Source organism: Rutilus rutilus (genome assembly GCF_951802725.1).
Source record: "Rutilus rutilus genome assembly, chromosome: 25".
NCBI lineage: Eukaryota > Metazoa > Chordata > Actinopteri > Cypriniformes > Leuciscidae > Rutilus > Rutilus rutilus.
This window is the reverse complement of record NC_140229.1, coordinates 12,454,663-12,480,256: the sequence shown is the minus strand read 5'-3', so window position 1 is coordinate 12,480,256 and position 25,594 is coordinate 12,454,663. Positions and strand designations below refer to the sequence as shown.

Below are 25,594 nucleotides of genomic sequence, written 5' to 3'. Positions count from 1 at the left end.
ACAGTTTGAAGAAATATGTTTTATTAAAATGCAATTGTAGTGATTATATCATCACAACCCTGTTGTGAGAACAATCATATGAAGAATTCATAGTGTAACGTAATGAAATAGAACATAACAGAACCCAGTTGGTGACATGACGGCTTAGAACAAAACAGGATGTAACAAAATAGGCCATGATGGAGACTTCAGTCCAAAGTGAGTCTTTCTAATTCAGCAGTAGCTGTACGTGAAGCAGGCGGTGTGTCAGATTTCTGGCCCTCCGCTACAGATTTAAAGTGCTGATCACAGGGTGGGGGAAATTAGGTTATCAAAAGTACAACCTCCCAAAAAAATGCAGCAACCATTAAAAAAAAAAAAAAAAACACACAAATTAAACATTCAAAATCTTGTGTTTTTACAAAAATACTGCATAATGCAAAAAAAAAACCTAATCAATATTTGCAGATTGTGATAGGTATATTTACCATTTTATTTAAAGGGATAGTTCACCCAAAAATGAAAACCCTCATGTCGTTCATCTTCTGAACACAAATGAAGATATTTTTGATGACATCTGAGAGCTTTCTGTCCCTCCATACACAGCTATGCAACAACCACTTTGACGCTTCAAAAAGTTCATAAAAAGATTGTAAAACTAATCCATATTAATCAAGAACCATATTTTCTGAAGAAACAAGAAATTAACCAGATTTAATTTAGGCTTTTATTGACAAACATTGATCAGCAAACATAAACAGAAGCTCAACTGAACCTACTTGACGCACGAGAACAAACCTCATTGGTTCTCGAACTTCAAGCAAAGATGCTTGAGCTTCCTTTTACCACAACTGATGTGTGAGTTGATGAATGTTTATATGTGAATAAAAGACTAAATGAAATATGTTCATCATATAAAGCGATCGTGTCTCTTCAGAAAATTTGGATTAAACCACTCAATTCATATGGGTTAGTTTTACGATCTCTTTATGAACTTTTTGAAGCAGTCAGTCAGTCAAGAAGCTGTCAATGGAGGGAAAGAAAGCTCTCAGATTTCATCAAAAAGATCTTCATTTGTGTTACTAAGATGAACGAAAGTCTTATGGGTTTGGAACGACATAAGGGTGAATAATTAACTAACCCTATAATATTGTAGAGTATATAAAACTAACCTGTGAGTTTTTGAATTCAGAGTAGAGTGTGAACAGGACGTGAAGTGAGTGAATTCGGTTCTTGTACACAGGGATATCCAGGATTCCTGAGGGTACATGAACAATCGTTACAATAACCAACAAAAGCATCAAAGATGAGAATACAAGAAACATGCAATGGACCAACTTACCACAAATAATGTCAACATAATCAGCCAAATCACAGTCAATGTCTGCTGTGGGGAGATTCACCTGGTGAACAGACCAGAAAGTGAAGATGAACACGGTTTGATGAGGGATCATATAGCAGAACATATTTTGTTCAAAAGCTAACCTTCCCCAAAAGCTCCTCAAATTCAGCTGGCCACTCTTGCATCAGGCTGTCGATGTCTGGCATGGGTCTGAAGAAATATACAAGACTGGTGTCAAGGACATTTTTAATTAATCAGAACTTACATTTCTTTTTCTTTTATGATTGACATTTATATGCCAAAGTGTGTCTGCATACGTGTCCAAATTTGCTTTTACCTAGTAACAGAGAATTATACATATGAAGAACCAATCATATTGTTGAAAAAGTATGTAATGAAACATCACATTTTTCATGCTCCGATTCTATAAACTTTCTTTTGGGGGTGGATTCTCTGAAATTGGTCCGAGATTCTCCCGGCCATGATTAAAGCATATTCACAACGCTGCAGACTAGACTCTAGTGAGCTTACTTCCATTCTCAAGTGATTGTGTTTAGTGGAGCTCTACAGATCTTATTTTCATTTCCAAGTGATGGTGTTTATAAGGGGCGAGACATTGTCCGACTCGAAGCAGGTGTCGTTTAGCTTAAGTCGGGTGCATAGGGGGATTTCCACCACACTGGTTACAAAATAACAGATGTTCTGCTCTCTAGATGTTCGTAGGTTGATTCATGTCAGTTCTTGCCTCGTGTAGTGTACGGTAGCTGGGGGTTTGGACCGATGCAGCTCAGTAATGCTCTCGATCCAGTTGTCTATGGCTTTGGGGGCCTTCTCTGGGTTTTCAATGTGTTACGGTTTGTGTCTAGTGTTTCCCTCTCCTTGGGATGACGTCATGACTCTGTGTTTTTTTTTCTGTGTGTCTGAGTTTATCAATAGGTTCGCACCTGCGTATCATTATACACCTGCAGCTCGTTGGAGTCGTTCCTGATCTACTATAATAAGGACGCTGAAGCGGAGCATGGCAGGAGAGGAGAAACCAGCAAACAAGTTTTTTTTTTGTCTTTTCCAATATTTAAATTACTTTATTTAAATTACCTTGTTAATGTTTGTTAACTTTATATATTTGAAGTATTGTAGTATATTATTTTGTTTTCTTTATGATATGTGTTTCTTGAGTTTTTTCATGTTTGTGAGTATAATAAATGTCAACGCAGCGCACTCGAGTTTCATGTGTCCTTCTTCATGTTGTGAAACCCTTACGTAGCCACTTCTAACAAAGGGTTCGTAACAGATGCTCTTAACTTTCACTTCCTGTGAAAGACGTGCATCACATTCTCATTTCACTTGTCAGGCCACAATCATCAAAGCTCTTAATTAGTCTTCTAGTGTGCGTGTGTGGACTCACAGCAACATTGTGTTGTTTGCTGTTCTCTGACAGCCACAAGGAAAGCACTGTTGGGTCTGACTGTTTAACGCATGGCTCATCTAGAACGAGGAGACCCAGATTGTCAGCCTTCCCATCTGCCCGTGGTACCTGCAAAATGCAAATAGTAAAAAAAAAAACATATAAAGAAATTGTCAGTTGACACTTTCAGACCAGAACCACACCTGAATGTTCACTCACTTTGAGGAAAGCATCAATGTCCCCCACAGCTGGGATGAAATCAGGGATAAAGGGCTTCAGTTTGTGGTCAAGCTCTATCGTCTGAGGAGTGTATCTGATGGAAACAGTCATTCAATTAATACCAGTAAGAATCCATGAGATATCGACAACTCAAATAAGTGTGCTTCAACTACAAGCACTGTTTATGTTTTTTTTCTTTTTGTTATATGAAGGTCACATTATTATTGTGTATTATTTGAATATTACTTTATATGTATATATAATTAATTTTATTTTATACTATTCTTTTGAAGTTACCTACATCAAGCTACATCACTGTGCATCAAGCTGTAATTTTATCAAATTAAAAAGTGTGAAAATATTATTTGAATTAGCCCAAGCAAAACAAAAGAAGAATGCCATTTCTTTCATTTCTTATGAAGGTCACATTAAAACATTATCATTATTATTATTATTGTATTATTTAAACATTTTATATATATATATATATATATATATATATATATATAAATGTAAAAGTTGTAATTATATGTATATATAATATAATTGTATGTATATTATAATTGTATTTTATAAACAACTATATTAAAGTTACATAAATATCATTCCTTGTGCATCAATTCCAATCAAGCTGTAATTTAATCAAATTAAAAAGTTTGAAAATATTATTTCAATATGTTTTATTAGCCCAGCTAAAGAAAATAAGTTTGCCATTTCTTGAGTCACATTAAACCATTATTATTATTATTATTATTGGATTATTTAAAATTCTTAATTATATTACAATTTAAAGTTGTAATTATGTATATATAATATAATTGAATTTATATTATAGTTCAGTATAATTTATACACATATTCACTGTGAATCATTTCCAATCAAGCTATAATTTTATCAAATTAAAACGTGTGAAAATATTATTTTGTTGAGTTTAATAAGCCCAGGTAAAGAAAAAGAGTTTTTTTTTTTTAATGTCCACAGGGCCAAAAGTGATAGTTAAAAAAACATTCATTTGCAGTGTAAGAGGGTTAAGTAAGGGTCAGTTTCTCTTTGACAATGTCTTTCTCTTCGACAATGTCTTTCTCTTCATTTTGTATGTCCGTGTGTTTCGTGTGTGGGCGGAAAGCAAGTGGTGTGAATGCTCACCGAGTGATGTACTGAAACAGCTCTTTGATCTCGGCTGTGACAGGAAGATGTTCATAATCGGCAGGGTCATATGCACTGTGAGGAGTCACACACACCATTATTTTAAAATAAAATAGCTTGTTGTTTTGAGCAAATACTGTAACTATAATGCTTTTAGTACTTTTGTTAAACACTGAAATTTTACATTTGCATCTTCTTACGCACAACTAGCCCACTTCCTAACTGTATATCTGATTTTGGCCTATCTGTATATTTCCCCTTGATATATATTCTCATTAGCTAAAAGTAAATGAAACATTAATGTCAATCAATCTTGGGCAGTAGACAGTGTGCAAGTTTACGGCCCTACCCCTCTGGAGCAGATCCAGGCTCCCCTTCCTCCTCATCAGACTCTGTGTCATCAGAATCATCATCGTCATCATCATCTTCCTCCTCATCCTCTTCATCATTCTCGTTAGTACTGTGAGCACCAGGTGGCGGCTCTTTTTTTTTTCTGTGGTCAGATGAAAGGTCAGGTCAATAAAACCTCACTTTAAGCATTGATGAAAATGAGCCAGTTAACTTTAATCTTACTTTAGTGTCCTCTAGTTTCTCACCAACATAACTGGCCATGGCGCTGAGCTTCTGCCTGCCTGTCCTCCTGGAAACTGTCATGAGACAGTTAGTGAATGGGAAGGTAAATAGAAAAAGTGGTTAAGATTTCTCACCTCTCTGTCGTGGGGATGGTGTGTGAACGCTGGCGGCCTCGTCTGCGTTCACCTCAAAACTCTCGTCGTATGGCTGGTTGGTTGTGAGTTGAATCTGATTGAAGAGAGTGTCGTAGATATTTTTCTCTAAACCTAACTACCTGGGGCGTCTGCACTCGACACCCACCTGATCTTAATATCTCTGGCGTCTACACTCGACACCAATACCTTAAACTCTCTGGCGTCTGCTCTCGACACCAATACCTTAACTCTCTGGCTCTTGCGTCTTCAGTCGACAACTGGCCGAGTTTCTAACTAACTTGCTTCCCTAAACTAGCTTCCTGCGCAGGAATAAATCGACAAACAGACCTGCAATTGTCCTTTAAATGCTTTAATCACGGCCAGGAGATCTTCCCGAGCAGTTCTCAGGGAATCTCTCCCAAGAGGCAAGGCCGGAGGATCTCAGACAAATTCCATTGAGAATCCCACCGTAAAACACATATACAACAGTTTTTATAGAATCAAGAAAACAAATAAGACTAACATGTCACCTTCAATATGATTGGTTCAATTGGTTCAAAAGCCCAACCTTTTCCCTCTGTCACTGGCATAAGCAAACTCTGATTACTTATCACAAGGTTTTTGCGAACTAGTCATGTCTAGTTTCAGTTCCCCTTTCTGTTATTAATAACACATAGACACATACACTCAAAGTCATAAGTTTTTCCCAAAGAGTTTTGACACATTAAAAGCATATGAATGTTATTCCTGCAAGAAAACAAATGTTAGTTAATTAATTAAAGTTGATTAATTAAAATTCATTCACAAGAGTTATTTGAACTTTAGTTTTTACTAAAACTGGGTCTCTCTGAACGTATAGAGCTGCCTAACCAGGCTTCATTTTGAGAAGTCATAATGATACCAAAAAAGCTGCTGACTCAGAAAACTTCTATGATGCACTAAAAATACTGTCTAGGTAACTGTTAACGTTAGACAGCATAACGTTAACGTTACCTCGTTTAGAGATAGAGCCTATGAAGTAACGTTTTAGGCTTTTCCAGCGGGTTTAGCTGTTTCGCTTATGATGGGACTTATGATTTTAGGAAGCAACTATTTCGTAACTTCATGACATGTGGTGAAATATTTAGACAAAATGTGATAAACGTTCTGGAATTACAATAGGCTTGTTTGAGATGCGCCTTGCCTCGCCTGAAATGTAGTCGAGAGTAGGCGGCTAGAGACTTATTTGCAGCTGTATCATACAAATAAATAGTTAAAAAATCATATATTGTGATTTCTGGATTTTTTTTTTAGATTATGTCTCTCACAGTGGACATGCACCTACGATGACAATTTCAGACCCCTCCATGATTTCCAAGTGGGAGAACTTGCAAAATAGCAGGGTGTTCAAATACTTATTTTCCTCACTGTATATGAATGGAAATTTGCTTAGTTTATTTGATGTGCATATTTTACACATATTTCCGCATGCTGTGGCACATGCAATGTAAAATGCTGTGTAAATATTTCATTTTTATTAATTCATGACAAATCTCAGACATCTGAGATGTGGAAATACAACAAAATCAATGATGATGTTTTACATTTATTAATCGACTATTTCACAGGCATTTGATTATTGTTGATTAATTGCTTTATCTGCAGTAATGAGTGGCTGAAATACTGATTAAATATTATACATAAATTATCAAGGGATGCAAAATAAAGCTGTGCAAGTTGTCTTCTACAGTGCGCCTGTGGCAGCTTGTAAAGGTCACGGTCCTGAACTGCGAGTTCTTGCATCTTACTGTCAACCACAGCGGTTATGATATTTTCCTCTTTATGCTTATCTGATCTCACAGATTACACAGATGGAGAGATTCTGCACGAGCTGTGAGTTGCAAAGTGTAATCTGGACCCTAGATCAGCAATTCGTTTAAAGTGTACTCCAGTCCAGCTCTCAAACATTCCTCTTGGTGTTAATGAGCAGATCTCTGTTGAATTCAGCCTCCAGATTCCCAGCTCCACTCTTTCCTCCAGGAGGATCCGTTATCAGAGTGAGTTTGTTAAACACTCCACGGCCAAAATAATCAGCGATGACTGAGAAGCCATCATTAGAGCATTTCAACTAAGAGAGAGAGAGAGAGAGAGAAAAAGACCATTTCATTCTATCCAACTTTCATTTGCATTGTTTTTTGATCAATTCAAAACTGCAGGGGAAAAATCAGCACCTGTCTGTGGAAATGATCATGCAGGTCTCGTTTCTGATCTTGGGCACGCAACATGTCCATCACCTTCCTGTTCTCAGGGGTGCAGGTGGGGCACTCGGCCTCACTCTCAGCGAAGCTCTCTAAACAGTGCTGGTGGAAGGAGTGGCCACACAGGAAGTGCACAGATGGCAGCTCTAGCGGGCTGTTACACATGCTGCACTTGGTCTTCTGGAAGATCTTTGCACTGAAAAAGCAATGTGAGCAGCTTACTCCGCATCCTCCGATACTTGATTCTGACTGATCGATTGTGGCATAAATTTGTTATGCCATTCGGAAATTAATGAATCAACAGGTGCGTCCAAATTCATGTACTTATGCTCTATTCTATGCCATTTTGTAGTATAAATGGTGTGTTCACACTAAAAAAAAAAAAAAAAAAAAAGAAGAAGTCCACTTTAAATACCCGGATGATGCATTTAAGTAACTGAAATACGAAGTGTGGAATGTTGAACACTTCATGCTCTCAACTGTCGCAGAGGGGAAGTGGCTATAAGAGTCTGATGTTGAATGACAAAATAACCGTATAAAATTAATACACCTCACGGCTGGTCATTCGGCACAGCTCTTGTTTCACTCACCAGGTTTTGAGTTCCTTTATCTCAGCACGTAGATGGGTCGTCTCCTCTCTATACTGTTGAATCTTCCTTTCATCTTCCTCAATCTGCGAGGTCTCCCTCTCAAGTTTATTTATCAGGTAGTCTTTTATGACTGACAGAGATGCTGTGGAATTATGGGCCAAAGTCTGCACCACTGCAACACAGACACTCACATAAGGTCTAAATAATGACAAACAATATTGCAAACGCTACAATTATATGATCTGGAGTTCATCAAAAGGTTAAGAGTCGGTCAAGAACATTCTGTCATCATGACCTTTAAGACACATTACTCACCCAGAAGAGGAGGCATCAGGTTATTTTCATCAATGTGCTGCAGGACTTCACTAATGTAGGCCTTGCAGTTCTCTTCTTTACGTGCAAAATAGCCTAGCGCCTGTTCCCACAAACACACCTCGTTGTCACCGTAGCGTTTACAGGCCTCCACAACTTTCCCATACTCTTCATTCTGCATGTGGTAATGCATGATCTGTTGGTACCTGCAGAAATGAACAGTTCTGTCACTATTAATCCTGTGCTTTTATTAGATTAAAAGTAAATGTAATGTAAGATTGCAGTAGAGCTGCACAATTAATCATTAAAAGATTGCAATCTCGATTCAAACACCCATGTGATCTTATTCCTAAATGATAACTATTTGTCTATTAAACCTCAAATCTGTGTTGGCGCTGCCGCTGACCCAGAGAAAGTAGTTATAATGTACAGGCTACAACAACTTTACATAGTCTTTCAACATCACAATGTCCATTACAAATATTCAAATTATCACAGACTGGGATAAAAGTTTAGAGTTCAGATATAGACACTGATGTCTAACGGTAGAGATCAAATAGTGCACATCATCTTTTGAAAGTAACTTGAAGCTTCAAATAAAGATTGTTTCGTTTACACCGTTATACCTGTAGGTGGCGACAAGTGACTTGATTGATTGATTAATTCAAGACACTGGCCCTGTCCCAAATGGCGCACTTCATGAGGACTTTAGGTCTCGTGGACTTAAATTGCGAGTCCGTAGGCCGTCCCATTCAGCATTTTAACGCTCTGAAGTGTGCTCAGCCGCGCCCCTTTGTACCCTTGAAGCGGTCTTCCGCGAAGCCCGCATAGATGCAGGCTCCACACACTTTAACTACCCAGGAATCCTTGCGAAAGGCCAATCAGACAACGGATGGGAGGAGATTTCGCTCACGGACAATTGTTGACATTGCTGAGAAGAAAATATTACGGTTTTTATGACCTAGATGTACATTTTACCAGTTGTGACCTACAGTTTATACGAATATTATGGTCATCGAGCAGTGGTTGATGTCTCAAACATAATAATAGCGCGTTGAATAATACGATCGCATTATGATTCATTAAATAAATAGAACTGAATGTCAGGGCTTTACTGAGTCATATTAACAGTATGAATATTGAAACCTGTAAATTCATCTGAAACTCATGCACATTTTCATTATGTGTTAAAATTGTAATCTTAGTTCAAATGGAACATTATGAAATTATTATGTACAACTACATCATTTAAATAAGCATGATGTATCTATTGTCTAATGCCCAGGTGGCATGCATAATATCAAAATATAGAACTGTAAAATTAGGCTGTGTAGTTGACATGGAGATAAGACGTCAGAGCACAAAAATGTGATTTCTCCTGTCTAACAACAACCAGACCGTTATTTCCGGCGTGACGATCGAGTCTGTCCCAAAAATACCTCTCAATGCGCCCTCGTGGACTCAAGGGCCCTATAGGTCTGCACTACATGACGTCACCAAAGTGTGGACTCTGAGGAAGTCCACAAGTTCGGAGTGTACCATTTGGGACAGGGCCTTTGTTCACAAACGCCGATTCAAAAAGTGAAGTCTTTATGGGTGAGTCATTGAATCACTCATTCAAACCGATTTAAAAAAAATAATTAATTAAAATTAATTAAACATTTTTAAATAGACTGCAGCAATTAACTTAATTAATTATTTTGTCAAAATCTCTAGTAAATGGCATGTTATTTTGGAGGTTTTTTTTGTGCAGAATCGTGATCTCTATTTAAAAAAAAAAAAAAAAAAAAAAAAAACATCAATCTCAATTTATCCAGAATCATGCAGCTCTAGTTTGCATTAAAGGAGTTCAGTTTGTAATTTTGGTCTGTTGTCACATAAAGCTATCCACCTTATTTTTAAAGCAAGAACGGTCACAGCCATTTGTAATTTGAATGTGCGAGGGTTTTGGTGTCATTATTTTGCTTCCAGTTATTTTATCTGTACAAAAAAGTAATAAAATAAACTGTATACTGTAATAAAAAAAAAAGTTTATTATGCTGCTTTATATAGCAAACTGGTGTTTATCATAACATTTTAATTCTTTATCATAAGCACACTGGTTTGTAGCACAAGTTTTAACCACAAGTTAAATGGTAAATAGTTTTACCATTTACTTCCCTTTGCTATTTTCCCTTTGCTAGTTATTGACATTTATCAGCTTATGAATCAGAAGTCTCAAACATTTACACAAAGTAGCTCACTTCCATGTTGCAAAATAAGGTGGCTTTAGAAGACTTGTAGAAGTCAGGTAGATAACTTTCATAGCACTTTCTGAGTAAGATTGACAGTGATAAGAAATGAGAAAAATCGCTTACAGTTTGCCCTTTTCATACAGATACAGCACTCCTTCCTTGAAGTTGTGCATCTGGCAGAGCACCAGGGCCTTGTCAAACACAGTGTTGTCACTCCTCAGAAGGGACAGTGCTGCCTCCTGCAGGACCTTCTTCTTCTGTCACACAAAAGACAGAAAGAGAGATGAGTTTGCTATATGCTTTCACAACAGCATGTGTACAATCAGTCAGAACTGAACACTTTTTTCTAGGGATGCACTGATTCTGGCCAATGCAAATAATATTTTGATGTTATAGCTGATATTATAATTCCATGTTATCTAAATTAATTGAAAATGAACAGTAAACAAACACTAAAAAAGTCAAACTAGTCATTGTATATGCTACAAGTGAATTTAAAGGGATACTTTTTCGGAAATAAGCTCATTTTACAACTCCCCCAGAGTTAAACAGATGAGTTTTACCGTTTTAGAATCCATTCAGCCGAACTCCGGGTATGACGGTACCACTTTTAGCATAGCTTAGCACAGATCATTGATTCTGATGAGTCCAGTAGCATTTCTTTCAAAATGACCAAAGAGTTTCAATATTTTTCCTATTTAAAACTTGACTCTTCTGTAGTTAAACCGAGTACTAAGATCGACGGAAAATGAAAAGTTGCAATTTTCTAAGCCTATATGGCTAGGAACTACTCTCATTCCAGCGTAATAATCAAGGAACTGTGCGGCTGTACCATGGGTGCAGCAGGCGTAATGATATGACGCAGCGCCTGAAAATAGTCCCCAGCTCGGTAACTTCTTCCAACGTGACCGGGACTAAGTTTGTCTAACCTATTAGACCTATTTTCAGGCGCTGTGTCATATCATTACGCCTGCTGCACTCATGGTACAGCCGCACAGTTCCTTGATTATTACGCCGGAATGAGAGTAGTTCCTAGTCATATAGGCTTAGAAAATCGCAACTTTTCATTTTCCGTCGATCTTAGTACACGGTTTAACTACAGAAGAGTCAAGTTTTAAATAGGAAAAATATTGAAACTCTTTGGTCATTTTGAAAGAAATGCTACTGGACTCATCAGAATCAATGATCTATGCTAAGCTATGCTAAAAGTGGTACCGTCAGACCCGGAGTTCGGCTGAATGGATTCTAAAACGGTAAAACTCAACTGTTTAACTCTGGGGGAGTTGTAAAATGAGCATATTTCTGAAAAAAGTGGAGTATCCCTTTAAACTTCATATTACAATGTACAGTACGAAAAATTCATTTAAAAAATTGCATTTAATAGTCACGTGTTATTAAACGATTGTTTTTACACTTTAAATGAGTGTTTTAAATCAAAATGTAAAAATAAGTTAAATGAGCTTGCACAATTAAATATCCTATACAAGGCAAATTTATGCAAATAAATTTGACTATTTTGTAATGGGGGGGAGGATGGATATGCAGGATTCTGTGGAATGGACTTGGTCAAATATTGTAAAATTAATAAAATGGTGCTGAGAGTACTGCACATACATTAGTTGCAAAAATCATTAGATATTTTTGCTAATTTTATAAGTAAACATTCAATTTGAGGGGGTGATGAGTCAAATTCTTAAAAAATCTTTTGAGCTGCAGATGCCTTTTATAATAGCATAATATAACATGAGGTATGTGTAGCAATTGTATGAAGCATGTTTTTACCCCTGGGTCCTGCTCATGTGCCCAGTCCTGTAGTCTGAGCTCTAGTAGAGTGTCATAAACTCCCTCGGGAGAGAACGGATCCACCTGAATCATGTGTTCCAGGAACGCTCGCAGCTCTCTTGGGTTATTGGCAAACACTGGGATGAACTCCTCTGGATTGGCCTGTCAAAAGAAAATTTTGAGATAAAAGGTAATCTGGTGTAACTCATTGATCTTCAGAATCTCAGATTATTTGCTATTGCTAATCTAAATGACCTTGTTTTCCACAGGCCTATCCAGACTGTCCCGGTCAGTTGAGTCCTTGCTGGGGTGATAGTCGGTGCAGAGACGTTTTAAGAGGATAGTGGTGCTCTCAGGCACATGGTGCATTAGTGTTTTACCATAACGTTTCATATTACTCTCCGCCTGATCAAACGGCAACCTTCCTATGTAGCGCAAAGCCTCCTGATAATTCTGAAAGTGTAACAAAAAAAAGTGTTTCAGGCAAAAACAAGGCAGGGCTAATTTCTTGTGGACGAAATTAAAAAGTATTGGTTTACATAAACTCACTGAAAAGCATTAGTTATGTGTCATAATTCATATCATAGCCCAAAAATGCTGTATCCACCTTCAAATCCTCTAGCTGGATCTTCAGATACCATTCATGGTGCATGTGTCTCTCTGCCAGAAACACGGCGTGACTGTGATAACCGGCCTGACGTAACACCTTGATGGCGATTTCAACATCGAAATGCACCTCACTTTCATTGCTCTACATTCAGAGGAGAGGTGCAGAGTATAAAAAGCATTGTTAGTGGTCAAGGCTTTGTTTAAAAAGCCTAAATGCACATTCAGAGCAAAGGTGATTTCTTTCTACATACCTTTATGAACTCTTCCAGCTTGGAGCTGTCCTTCAGTTTGGTGTAACAGTTCAGCAGTAGAGTAGTGTGGTCAGCGTTGGCCAGGGACTGCCTGTGGAGGGCCTGTAGGTACGCCGTCAGGTTATGTATCCTCTGCGCATCCAAAAAGTTACGAATTACGTACGAGGGTTCGAGCTTCCCAATGGTGCTGAGAAAGACAGAAGGTCATGATGTAAGCATGAGAAACAGCTTTCTTGTTTACCGTTTTACATGAAATGTACAAGTAGAAATCTGAACTGCACACCTACCGAATGTACTGTTGAATGGCTCCATCATGATCCCCTTTGGTATAGAGATGGTCTCCATAATGTCTGAATATATCAGACAGACCATCATTGTCCAGGTGTTGACTTTTAGCCAAATTAATGGCCATCACAAACAGGTTCTTCTTAAACAGCATCTAAGTAACACAACACATAAACTTTTATTATAAATAAATATTTATCATAAAGGAAAATATTATGGACAATAATAATTGTGAATAATATTGAATATCACATTTATTATAGTTTTGAATTGTACATTTAGTTTTTTATTTTCAATTTAGTTCAGTTTTTGTTTAATCTATATAATTGTTAGTATAGTTATAGTTGATTATTTCAGTATATTTCATTTGTATTTTAATTTAGTGTTTAAGGGCTGCCAGTAATGTGTGAACAAATATTTTTAAATATATAAGTGTTTTCAACATTGATAATTAGAAATGATTCTTGAGCAGCAAATCAGCATATTAGAATGATTTCTGAAGGATCATGTGACACTGAAGACTGGAGTAATGGCTGCAGAAAATGAAGCATTACCATCACAGAAATATAAATTACACTTTTTCAATATTTATTAAATACAAAACCCTTATTTTAAATTTTAATAATAATATTTCACAATATTACCGTTTTAATGTATTTTTGATAAAAGAAATGCAGCTTCTTTCATTAGCATAAAAAAAATAAAAATCTTACCCACCCCAAACTTTTGTACAGTAGTGTATAAAACATTTTACTCCAGGTAACAAAAAAAAAGGATTCCTTTAATGATAATAAGATTGTACTAACCTCTAGCTTGGTCTGTGTGTCTTTTTCTTGCAGCATATACATTGTGTTATCCCTTGTTAGGACATAGAACGACCCCCATTCTGCCAGAACGTCAATGACATCATCAAACGCCGCACTGTAAGCGATGAACTTGTTGTCCAGGTCGTAAATGGTCAGGATGTGCTTTTCTGTAGGGGATGTCTGTCTGCTACCATAATCAGATCTGTACAAATGAAATGTAATAAACATGAATGCATATTAAAGTAAAAACCTTAAAGCAAAAAAAAAAAAAGATAATCCATGCCATAAAATGAGTCTTACTTGCTAGGGGACTTGTTATTGTGTGTGAGCAGCAGCAGGTATCCTCTGTGCCACTGAGTTAGAAGCTTGTGCCCATCGAATGCGAAACAGGGTCCTCTCTCGTCAGGCTGGTACAAATACACGCAGTCATCTCCAGCCACTATAAACTGAGAGTCCTGCGAGGGGTCTGTGATCGCCGAGCAGCGCAGCGCACAGCCGTGAGTGTCCAGGTCTATACGAGGGTACTCTTTCACTGACAGTGTGTAACACTGTCAACGTAAAAATATTCCTGCTTTCAGTTCTGTATGATTTACATCTGCTTTCATTACAAAGGCAGGATATGACATTCCATACAACTAAAACGTACCTGCACTTTTTCTAAAGTGGCGACAAACAGGTGTGTGACTTTGCCAGCCTGTCGGAAAGCCAGGCCTGTGATTGGACAGCTACCCTCGTGGAGGCTGAGAGTTTTACTGTGTCTGTCTCTGGTGATGTCACCCTTTGTCAGCACAACACTGCCATCTGTAAAACCTAAGCATTTAACACAGATATTAAAAGCAACATAAAATCTAATTTGGTATTTGGGCATGTAACGCCCACTTTTCACAATCCAATCAATTAATGATGGATAAACTCCCAACCAACACTTTTTCCCCAACTCATTTTTCTGTTACACTCTGAAATGCATCATATTACAGAAATAACTGGGTTGCAAATGCCATTTAGTGTTAAATTTAATAATTGAAATTATTCACATATTCAAAGGGATTTCAAGTTATATTTACATAGTTTTAGAAAACCATTAATTAGTAAACTTTTTTTTTTTACTTTTGCAACATTAAAGTGCAGTGTTTAATTTGCTTTATTATTAGCTGCCCTCTAAAATCAACTTTTTTTCAAACAGTATATAAATACAAATACCTTTTTTAAAAACGTGGACTAACAATTGTGATGTGTTATTTTAGTATAATTGAGATACTATTATAGTTTGATTAATATTTAGATTTAGTAAGTAATTTTGCTGGGGTTTTGACATTTTTTGTTTTTTAAAATGTCTATATAGTTTGGTTTTTAGTACATTGCTTATTTTAGTACATCAAGTTAAACTAAATTAAAATAAGAAATGTTAGGCTACCTTTTTATTTCAAGTAATGAAAATGGGTTTAGTTACTATAACAACTCTGATTTGTAATTAAACCCTGTTATTTAACCCTGATATGGAATTAAAAACTCCTACCTATAGCCATGAAATTAAGATTTTCATGTACACTGAGACAAGACACTTCAGTGGGTTTGTTTCCAGGTATGGCAGGGAATATCCGGGTACACAGAGGACTGCCACTGTCCTTCTTATCAAGGTTCCACACCTTCACCTGATGGGCAGACACATACACACACTCTCTAAATCAACTTACATTTCAAAAGCACACATAGACCAGCACTTGCATTGGCATGTAGCTTCAGCAGACACCTGTGGTGAATCTTACCAGAGGATTGATGCCATGCTCATCCTGACCCACTGACACCAGGATGTTGTGTTGTTTCAGCTGGTACAGGTGTGTCACGCGCAGTTTATAAGCCTGAAAGCTGGACAGCTGCAGGGAGCGGGTCAAAAACCAGATCTGTCCATCCATATGTGCAATACACGAGTTAAAGAAAACACGCACATATGGCATACCTGAAATCGCTATTTATGTATTATGAATACATTTAAGGAAACACGTACGTCAAGCATAAGAGATTATCAGTTTTACAAAGCAGGCTTGCAACAGCCTAAATGATACGATGACATAGACGACTGTAATTATGAAATACACTTGGTATTATTGTATAACAGTGCCATAATTGCTAGCTAGCCACAAGCATGACTTCAGCATTATAAGGATATCTCCAAGCACAATGTGTCCTCGACCTGAATCACAGGCTGATATACCCATCGGTAGTTGGAAATTTTTCCCATTTTCACTCGGATCTTTCACCGTTTCTTTATCGAAAAACACAAATCGTCTCCACTGTAAGAACGCTGCCATTTTCCAAGCAGTTCTTGTTTAGCAAAATCATGTGACTCACATCACGGTCATGTGATGTGACTAGTGTCAGGATATTTTTGTCTCGGTTATTTATCTGTATTCGCACTCATATTTTAAGGTTTGAGCCTGACACAGCACGCCATTAATCAGTTTGATTTAAGTAGTTTACATTTTTATTTAATTTGAAATTTAAATTTGAAATAATTGATGGTTTTTAAACAAAAGTACACACTTAACAGAATTACATGTGATTTAAGTGAGCTCTTTTGAAAGTTAGAATAGAAAACGACCCAAAGACGTAACAAAAAGTTACAAGCGATCCCCGATCCGTGAACGAACCGTTCTTCTTCTTTGGAAGTTTATTGGCGGATTTGGAAAGAACCGTTCTTTTGATTCGGATCTTTTCAGTGAATCGCATGAACAATTCGTGAACAAATCCGGTTCTTGGGTCAACAAAGTATGAATGAGCCACTTTAACAATTCATCTCGTTGAACCGAGAACCGTCCCTTTCTTATCGTGATGGGGCGAAAATTCAGTGTCATGTAAATAGGATATGTTACAAGCAAAACGCACATACGAGGTTTAATTCATGTCATTTTATTTTTACCTTAATTGAAACGTAATAAACAGAAATATTTCCTACATATAGCTTTATTTGGACCGTTTTACAACATGTAACATAAGAAACGAATGAAAATAATCGGTGTTTTGTATCTTTAAAAGGAAATGTTCAAAATAAAACATTTTCTCGGAAATGATTCGGACTCCCATAGCTAGCACCAAAAACTACAACCTGTCGCACAGCCGTTATGTTCTCCTATTTAACGTGGACCAATCAGATCTATGCTTACTTACACGACTAACCACTCGCATGCACTGGTTGGCACGTGGACCAATCATCGCTCTCCATTCAAGAAAAAATGGGTGGGGCTTTCGTTCATGGCGATCAGCGCTTCACTCGGCGAGCAGCGAGTTGTGTGGATCCAATGAGATCACGCCGCGTTCCGGGCCCAATGTGTTAGAACAAGCCGGTGATTGCAAGAGCAAAATCAAGCAAGCGAGGTGGTCTGGTCAGAGAGCATTGCTGGTTAATGCTATCATATTGCCATCTGTAAGGAATTAGATATTAAGGATCAACACAGGAAACTTTTGGTTCAAAATTAGGGCAGGATAAGCGTTTCTAAATATTGTTGTTCAGGTGTCAAGAGAGATATATCAGTCACCAAGAATCAATATAAAACTTGATCTGGCAGAAGGTAAGTGCCATGCCATCACTTTCTTTGTTGGAGATGTTTGGGATCATCTGGGTGGTTGCATGTGCTCGTAGATTACTATTAGTCTACTATAGTACATTTAGCAGATCATCAGCTGCGTTTACTTATGTTTGAGCCTTTTGAAAAGGTGTAATGTTTGCTGCACATTATCAAGCAGTGCAATGACAGTTTGACATGATGCTTAGCACCATTAGGATCAGACAGCCTCAATAAGGCTTACGTCACACAGGCTGTGCAACTAGAAGTTTCCTCTTTGCATTTTTGAATCAGTATTTTAAAAAGCCAATCGAGAGAGAACTGTGACTGTAAAAATGAAGTCAAAAGAAGACAATCCAACTTTAGAACATATTAAGTAATGTTCCCATGGTATTCTGTATGTACCTGGGCCCCTACTGTCTCTTTATTAAAGCAGGAAAGCTCTACAAAAGTGGTTTCCAATGTTGTTCCTGGAGGCCCCTCAAAACATTTCAGGTTTTGTGGTTCTCTACTACAGAGATAACTACTATTGGTTGAATCAGGTGTGTTTGATTAGGATGACATCCAAAATGTACTGTTGGGGGCCTCCAGGTACAGGTTTAAGAGTCACTGCCCTACACTACAGTATTCAGATCCATGTGCTCTCAGGCTTTGTCTCAGACTTGTGGGTGGGATCCCATCAAATCAGCATGTACCTATCCATACCTACACGTCGATCCATATGGTGCTTGGGCAGTTTTTCATATCAGGGTTGTGATGCAATAGTCTTGATTTGAGAGAACTTGTGTGCTTTTGATGTACTTTCTGGTTTATGGTACAGACCTGTCACAGTTGCAGTTGTCTTTTAGCTTAATTTTAACTGCATGCTTTAACCCAGTTTTTGAATCTTCTCTGCAGGTCACAATGAGGGAAAGGCTGTCATTATGGGCTGTTTTTTGCCTAATAGTAGCATTCCTGCCTTCTCAAACAGGTAAGCACCATATCAAATTATGATTATCTTATATTTGCTGTACGTTTCCAGTGCTGATGTCCATCAGGATGAATTTAAAGACCTGTTCAAACCAAGAACAATAACTATAAAGAGAACTATAACGACATCTATATTATTGTCCGCTCTAGTGCACAAAATTGTTCTGTTTATTATATGCATGTGCTGCAATTGTAGTCCGCCGCTTTAAATGCTCAAGCTCTTAAAGGGATAGTTCACCCAAAAATGAAAATTCTGTCATTAATTACTCATTTCATTAAAAAACTGTAAGACTTTCGATCATCTTCGTAACACAAATGAAGATGTTTTTTTCAGAGGCTTTCTGTCCCTCCGTTGACAGCTACCTAACAACCACTTTGACGCTTCAAGAAGTTCTCAGAGATCATAAAACTAAGATTGCCTTATGATGAACCAATTTATTTTAGGCTTTTATTCACATAAACATTCATCAACTAACAGAATTTTTATTTAAATGGAAGCTCAAGCATGTTCGCTTGAAGTGCGAGAACCATGAGAACAATGTTACGCAGCACGTTTGAGCTTCAGCAAGAACCAATGAGGTTCATTCTCACGTGTCAAGCAGGTTCGCTTGAGCTTCTGTTTATGTTTGCTGATGAATGTTTATATGTTAATAAAAGACTAAATTCAATCTGTTCATCATATAAAGCGATTGACTCTCTTCAGAAAATTTGGACTAAACCGCTCAATTCAAATGGATTAGTTTTATCTCTTTATGAACTTTTTGAAGCGTCAAAGTGGCTGTCTATGGAGGGACAGAAATATCTCAGATTTCATCAAAAAGACCTTCATTTGTGTTCCGGCAATGAACGATAGTCTTGCGGGTTTGGAATGACATAAGGGTGAGTAATTAATGACATTTTTCATTTTTAGGTCAACTATCACTTTAAAAGCAGGATGAATTATTTTACATTTAAAACTAGGCCTATATCTTTATCGGTTTAGTTATCGTCCTTGGTGTGAACATGCCTTGAATCTATCAAGATGCATATAAACATGTACTTTTTTTAATTTATTTTTATTATGGGTTTCTTTACTTATCCCTGATCATAGTATTTCAGCTCTCTGAAATTTTTGTGTTGCAGAATCCGTGGCAGTGATGTCTGTGGACTTGGGCAGTGAATGGATGAAAATTGCTATAGTGAAACCCGGTGTGCCAATGGAGATTGTATTAAACAAGTATGTGTTGGACTAGAGTGAAACTTTTTGCACCAAAATCAACAGATCTTGTCAAGTGATTTAGATTTATTAGTTTCAGACCGCAGTTTACTCCGTTGTGACATTTAACTTCTTTGTGCAGGGAGTCCCGGCGGAAAACACCAGTCGCTGTGTGCTTAAAGGAAAACGAGAGGCTTTTTGGAGACAGTGCATTAGGAGTGGTAAGTCTTTGTACTCCATAATACCTTCTGTAAAAGTCAACATGAAGTGGCAGTTGCAATGTATTTAACATAACTTATAATGTGACATTTAAAAATTAAACATGAAATTCAATATGAAAACAATGTAGGGTGTTACTAAATGGTAATTCTGGTATGAAATTTCCACTTTAAATTCCTGATTTATAAAATAATTTTCACCACCATGCCGCCCTTTTGATGTCAGCTAGGAAGAAAAGTTATTGCGTATAAACGTTTTTACTTCTTTTTTAAAGATTACATTGATAAACATAACCATTACCATTTAAAAGTTTGCGGTCGGTAAGATTTTTGACCATAAAATGTTTCATGATCATAATGTTTATGATGCTCATCAAGGCTGAATTAAAATATTGTGAAATTATTACAATTTGTTATAATATATAATAAAATGCAGTTTATTCCTGTGAATTTTCAGCATTATACTCCAGTCTTCAGTCACATGATCCTTCAGAAGTTATGAATATTATGTTGATTTGATGCTCAAGAAAAATGTATTATCGATGTTGAAAACTTCCTAGATTTCAAAAGAACAGCATTTATTTGAGATCAAAATATTTTGTGAAATAAGTGTCTTTACTGTCACTAAATAGAAGTATCAAAAAATATATATATATAAATTTTTTAATATATGTATATACATATATATATATATATATATATATATATATATATATATTGACTCCAAACTTTTGAATGAGAGTGCATGACTCAAAATAAGACCATGAAAACAACAGGCCAGTAAATAGATTTTTATAAGTCAACATATTCAAAATGGACTGAGTAGTATGAAAAAAATTCCTTGACATTTCCTTAATCTCTAAAACCTTGTTGTGACAAGCTTTGACTCTAGCATACTTGAATCATGACAGGCTGTGAAGAACCCCAAGGTGGTTTACAGATTCCTCCAGAGCATTTTGGGAAAGACAGCAGACAACCCGCAGGTGGTGCAGTATCTGAAACACTTCCCTGAGCACCAGCTGGAGAGAGATGAGAAAAGAGGAACCGTTTATTTCAAATTCTCAGAGTAAGTAATGAAGCACTTGCTTGGTGCGGTAGCTGTAACCAGTGGGTTTTTATATAATTTCTGGGAATATTTTTTTTTATATATTTCATCTAGAGAGATGCAGTATACTCCAGAGGAGCTTTTGGGCATGATGTTGAACTACTCTCGGGTTCTGGCTCAAGACTTTGCAGGTTTGACAATGAGTGTTTCGAATAGTTCAGCTGTCTTGGTTTTTGCAGGATAGGATATTTGAACAGACCGATCATTTTATTTGTTTCTCCTAACAGAGCAGCCCATAAAAGATGCAGTGATCACAGTGCCAGCCTATTTTAATCAGGCAGAACGCAGGGCTGTCTTGCAGGCTGCCCATATAGCAGGTCTAAAGGTCCTTCAGCTTATCAATGATAATACTGCTGTGGCTTTGAACTATGGAGTATTCCGGAGAAAAGACATCAATTCGACTGCACAGGTACTACTGAGAAGATTTAGTGTGGGCGGGACTAAATGTTTGGCCAGCCAATAGCAGACTGGGAAACCAGAAATGATGATTTTGGTGACACTTGTGATATAGAAATTAAAGGGATAGGTCACTTAAAAATTAAAATTCTGTCATTTACTCAACCTCAAGTTGTTTCAAAACTGTATGAATTTCTTTCTTCTGCTGAACACAAATAAGATATTTCGAAGAATGTTGGTAACCAGACAGTTGTTGTACCCCATTGACTTCCATAGTATTTTTTATTTTATTTTCTACTATGGAAGTCAATGGGGCCCATCAACTGTCTGGTTGCCAACATTCTTCAAAATATCTTCTTTTGTGTTCAGCAGAAGAAAGAAATTCATGCAGGTTTGAAACAAATTGAGACAAATGATGATAGAATTTTCACTTTTAAGTGAACTATCCCTTTAAGTGTGATTTATGACAGATTTTTTTTATATTAACTTTTCTTTTCTGTGTCTTATAGAATGTCTTGTTTTATGATATGGGATCGGGCAGCACAACAGCCACGATTGTCACATATCAGACCATAAAGACCAAAGAATCTGGCACTCAGCCACAGCTTCAGATCCGTGGAGTTGGGTTAGTCATGGTTGTCATGTCTTGGCCTCATTTATTGGCCACTTCGGTACATTCATATGTGTATGTAATACGCAAACATCTAACTATCACTTTTTTATATTCAGCTTTGATAGAACACTCGGTGGCTTTGAGATTGAACTGAGGCTCAGAGATCATCTCGCCAAGCTCTTCAACGAACAGAAGAAATCAAAGAAGGACGTGAGAGAGAATCTGCGTGCCATGGCCAAACTCCTTAAAGAGGCTCAGAGACTCAAGACTGTGCTGAGTGCCAATGCTGATCATACAGCACAGGTACTGAAACTGTTGATCTTTTCTTTTCTTTTTCTTTTTTACACAGTATGTTTAGTTAGTCAAAATACAATGTTATCAATTTGCAAAAATAAACTGCATTAAATTTACATTTTCGAAATAATTATTGATCTTATTGTGGACGATTCATCCAAGAATGTCGAACCTTCTTATTTTTCATCAAAATATCATAACTGGATCTTCCGATGAAATGAGACTTCCCTCTTGTGATGTATTCCGGACTTCTGTCTTTTTGTCTGCTTAAAACCCACCCCTTTATTCCAATCAACTGTAACCTCACATTCAGATCTGCCTCAATTTTTGAGTGCAACAACCCAAAATTCAATCAACCGATGGGTAGAACCAAGTTCATGACCTATTGTTGTTGCTTTCTTTTCTTTTTTTTGAAAATCCATTTCACATGGATGACCATCACAAGAAGAAAAATCTGTCACTGCTTCCAATTCATCGTGACTAACTGAGTCTGTGGAAACATTTCTAGGTCACTATTCAAATGTAAGCAAATTTGTGACATTGGCCATGTGAACTCAGATGTTATTGCTTCCACTGAAGCTTTGGATTGTTGTCAAATACTGAATCACATGATCACCAGGAGTTCATGCAGCTCGAGGTCCGCTGTAATATATTAAGCCATATATATTAATTTTTCAATTTGACTTTGACTCAAATTGTTATGAGGATAACCTAATTTGTAATAAATAAGAGTAATGCAAAATAGGAAATGGTTCACCTTTTTTTTTTTTTGACATTTGGACCACACTGGGTCAGCTTGGCCTTGGTTAAATGGGTATTATCAAATGATGTCTATTTCATTGATTGTGTGAGATTTGTTAGACACTCATATGTAAACAGACAAACAATGTCTGTATGTTAGACTTGCTACTTATACAGTTTTTAACCTAACTCTGTGTTGTGAAAGACGACATCTTGATGTTCTTCTTTCTTCAGATTGAAGGTTTGATGGATGACATTGACTTCAAGGTCAAAGTGACTCGCTCTGAGTTTGAAGCCCTCTGTGAGGATCTGTTTGACAGAGTACCAGGACCTGTGAAGGAAGCTTTAGCTGCTTCTGAGATGAATATGGTGAGGAGCTAAATATCAAGGCATTGACTTTATACATGTTTTCTGCATAGCTATGATTTAAAAAATAATCTGAAATATCTTTCTTGTCCAACAGGATGAGATTGAACAGGTTATTCTGGTTGGAGGAGCCACCAGAGTGCCTAAAGTGCAGGATGTGCTGCTTAAAGCTGTGGGAAAGTATGTTTTTTTTTTTTTTTTTTTTGTCTATTTCCTGTTTAACCTATAGCAGATGCATTTGATTGGATGGATGCTATTTGAAGTTGGGTGGTGCAGTTATGACATCAATCAGCAGAAACAAACTTGTCTGTGCTAACCAGCCAAAACTTGACGCCTTAGTGTGTACTAGTAGTTTAGGTTTGGTTCTTTCTTTGCACAAAATAAGAAACATTTTAAAGCGTTGCACACCCTGATAAAGGTTTATTAGCCGCAACACAATTACTGACCTAAAACTCTTGACGCTTCAAAACGTTCATAAAGGGATAAAAAAATTCATGAATCAAGTGGTTTAATCCAAGTCTTCTGAAGAGACACAATTGCTTTATATAATGAAATGTTTTAATTTAGGCTTTTATTCAAATAAAAATTGGTCAGCACATGTATGTAGAGCACTATGGTAAATTTAAACTCAAGCATTTGATGCACAAGAACCAATTAGGTTCCTTCTCACGTGTCACGCCAGCACATTTGAGCATTCACAGGAAGTAATGAGGTTTTTAACACGTTAAGCAAGTACACTTAAGCTTCCGTTTGTCTCTGAATGTTTTGGAGCATTGGAGTTTTGGTTGAATAGACTTTTAAATGAAGATATTTCATTTAAAATATCTTCATTTGTGTTTCGAAGATGAGATGAAGTCTCATGGGTTTGGAACAACATGAGTTATTGATGTTTTTGAATGAACTGACCCTTTTAAAGAACATCTAATAAGATGGATTACACTTAGCATTGATTAACATTTTAAAGGAACACTCCACCGTTTTTTTTAAAATGGGGCTTATTCACCTTCTTTCCTACATTTAGATAGGTGGGCAAATGCATTTTTGTCTCAGTGCATGCATTGTTTTAGTTTGACAGGGTCGGCACGAGCATAGCTTAGCTTAATGAATGTAATCCTTTGTTGCCAGATAGCATGTCCTGAGTAAAAGTGATAAAAAAAATTCGCCTAATTCGCCTGTGCTTCCCCCTAATATAGTCCCAAGTCAATATCTGCCTAGGAAATCACCTAGTGTTAATCTGCATTGCTATTTGTATTCGTTGTGAATACGCAGGCCACAAGAAGTAATTAGATGGGGGTTTTTTTAATCACTTTTACTCAGGACATGCTAGCTGGCAACAACGGATTCCATTCATTAAGCTAAGCTAGCGCCGGCCCTGTCAAACTAAAACAATCCATGCACTGAGACAAAAATGCATTTGCCCACCTATCTAAATGTAGGAAAGAAGGTGAATAAGCCCTATTTCAAAAAACGGTGGAGTGTTCCTTTAAGTGAGTAGATGTTTTGAAATTGGTACAGTGCCAAATAATTCAGCTTTGTTTGTGTTCACTTTTTGTCTCCAGAGAGGAACTGAGCAAGAACATCAATGCAGATGAAGCTGCAGCGATGGGTGCCGTCTATCAGGCCGCTGCGCTCAGCAAAGCCTTCAAAGTCAAACCTTTCTTGGTCCGAGATGCAGCCGTGTTTCCCATACAGGTGAGAGGGTGAAGACAAAGTCCTTGTGTTCTTTCCTAAAAAAAATTGTAATAGTCTTTACTGACCCCTAACTAAACCACTGAGATGTTTAATTTAACAGATAAGTAGTGTGCAGTTTTATTTATCATACTACAGTGCTTGTGCATTTAAGAAGTTCTCAGATGTTTTCTGTCACTCTCCTTAGGTCGAGTTCAATCGTGAGACTGAGGAAGAAGATGGCTTGAAGAGCATGAAGCACAACAAGCGCATTCTGTTCCAGAGAATGGCCCCGTATCCCCAGAGGAAAGTCATCACGTTCAATCGTTACACGGACGACTTTGTCTTTTACATAAATTATGGAGACCTCAGCTTTCTCAGTGAACAGGACATGAAGTAAGACACATTTTGTTCATGCTACTCATATTCTGTGTTTTATTTGTCTTTTTCAAAACTATCAGAAAATAGAACTTCTGAATCAAACCTTGTGTCTCTCTGTCTCTCTCTTTCTAAGAATATTTGGCTCTCAGAATCTGACAACGGTGAAACTGTCTGGAGTGGGAAG

At 37.1% G+C, this 25,594-nt stretch overlaps 2 protein-coding genes and 1 pseudogene across 3 annotated transcripts in view; 1 reads left to right on the top strand and 2 right to left on the bottom strand.

The window, feature by feature from the left end:
• Window position 1: 1 nt before the first annotated feature.
• On the bottom strand, window positions 2–5,388 carry LOC311284802 (intraflagellar transport protein 46 homolog; annotated as a pseudogene). Its single transcript, XR_014630354.1, has 12 exons — window positions 5,329–5,388; window positions 4,799–4,892; window positions 4,654–4,738; window positions 4,441–4,584; window positions 4,092–4,166; window positions 2,946–3,039; window positions 2,727–2,855; window positions 2,067–2,183; window positions 1,465–1,531; window positions 1,322–1,382; window positions 1,152–1,237; window positions 2–281 (listed from the first exon to the last, which is right to left on the bottom strand). The product of XR_014630354.1 is annotated as an intraflagellar transport protein 46 homolog (transcript).
• Window positions 4,665–16,543, bottom strand: vps11 (VPS11 core subunit of CORVET and HOPS complexes). Its single transcript, XM_084400368.1, has 17 exons — window positions 16,072–16,543; window positions 15,671–15,819; window positions 15,421–15,556; window positions 14,551–14,714; window positions 14,205–14,452; window positions 13,905–14,106; window positions 13,101–13,252; window positions 12,814–13,000; window positions 12,561–12,704; window positions 12,209–12,406; window positions 11,954–12,115; window positions 10,295–10,428; window positions 7,941–8,143; window positions 7,626–7,797; window positions 7,009–7,231; window positions 4,799–6,905; window positions 4,665–4,738 (listed from the first exon to the last, which is right to left on the bottom strand). The coding sequence occupies exons 1-16, from the start codon at window positions 16,211–16,213 to the stop codon at window positions 6,738–6,740; spliced, it is 2,784 nt and encodes a 927-aa protein (XP_084256494.1). The 5' UTR covers window positions 16,214–16,543; the 3' UTR covers window positions 4,665–4,738; window positions 4,799–6,737.
• A 609-nt stretch (window positions 16,544–17,152) lies between these two features.
• The window catches only part of hyou1 (hypoxia up-regulated 1), a 15,346-nt gene continuing 6,904 nt past the window's right edge, over window positions 17,153–25,594 (top strand). The window contains exons 1-14 of the mRNA XM_084400917.1: window positions 17,153–17,470; window positions 18,362–18,434; window positions 19,556–19,649; window positions 19,771–19,849; window positions 20,758–20,912; window positions 21,006–21,082; window positions 21,179–21,360; window positions 21,857–21,972; window positions 22,077–22,263; window positions 23,230–23,364; window positions 23,459–23,541; window positions 24,921–25,053; window positions 25,238–25,425; window positions 25,544–25,594. The exon at window positions 25,544–25,594 is cut by the window's right edge and continues 88 nt beyond it. Coding sequence (XP_084257043.1) covers window positions 18,368–18,434; window positions 19,556–19,649; window positions 19,771–19,849; window positions 20,758–20,912; window positions 21,006–21,082; window positions 21,179–21,360; window positions 21,857–21,972; window positions 22,077–22,263; window positions 23,230–23,364; window positions 23,459–23,541; window positions 24,921–25,053; window positions 25,238–25,425; window positions 25,544–25,594 — 1,547 coding nt within the window. The 5' untranslated portion in view covers window positions 17,153–17,470; window positions 18,362–18,367. The remainder of the gene's footprint in view (window positions 17,471–18,361; window positions 18,435–19,555; window positions 19,650–19,770; window positions 19,850–20,757; window positions 20,913–21,005; window positions 21,083–21,178; window positions 21,361–21,856; window positions 21,973–22,076; window positions 22,264–23,229; window positions 23,365–23,458; window positions 23,542–24,920; window positions 25,054–25,237; window positions 25,426–25,543) is intronic.

Excerpts from the sequence above, each read along its gene's own strand:
- vps11 (XM_084400368.1), bottom strand. The coding sequence starts at position 16,213 with ATGGCAGCGTTCTTACAGTGGAGACGATTTGTGTTTTTCGATAAAGAA. Across the intron at positions 8,144-10,294 it reads CTGTATGAAAAGGGCAAACT|GTACCAACAGATCATGCATT; the intron begins GTAAGCGATTTT and ends TCATTTCTGCAG. Across the intron at positions 7,232-7,625 it reads ATAAAGGAACTCAAAACCTG|TGCAAAGATCTTCCAGAAGA; the intron begins GTGAGTGAAACA and ends TTGCTTTTTCAG.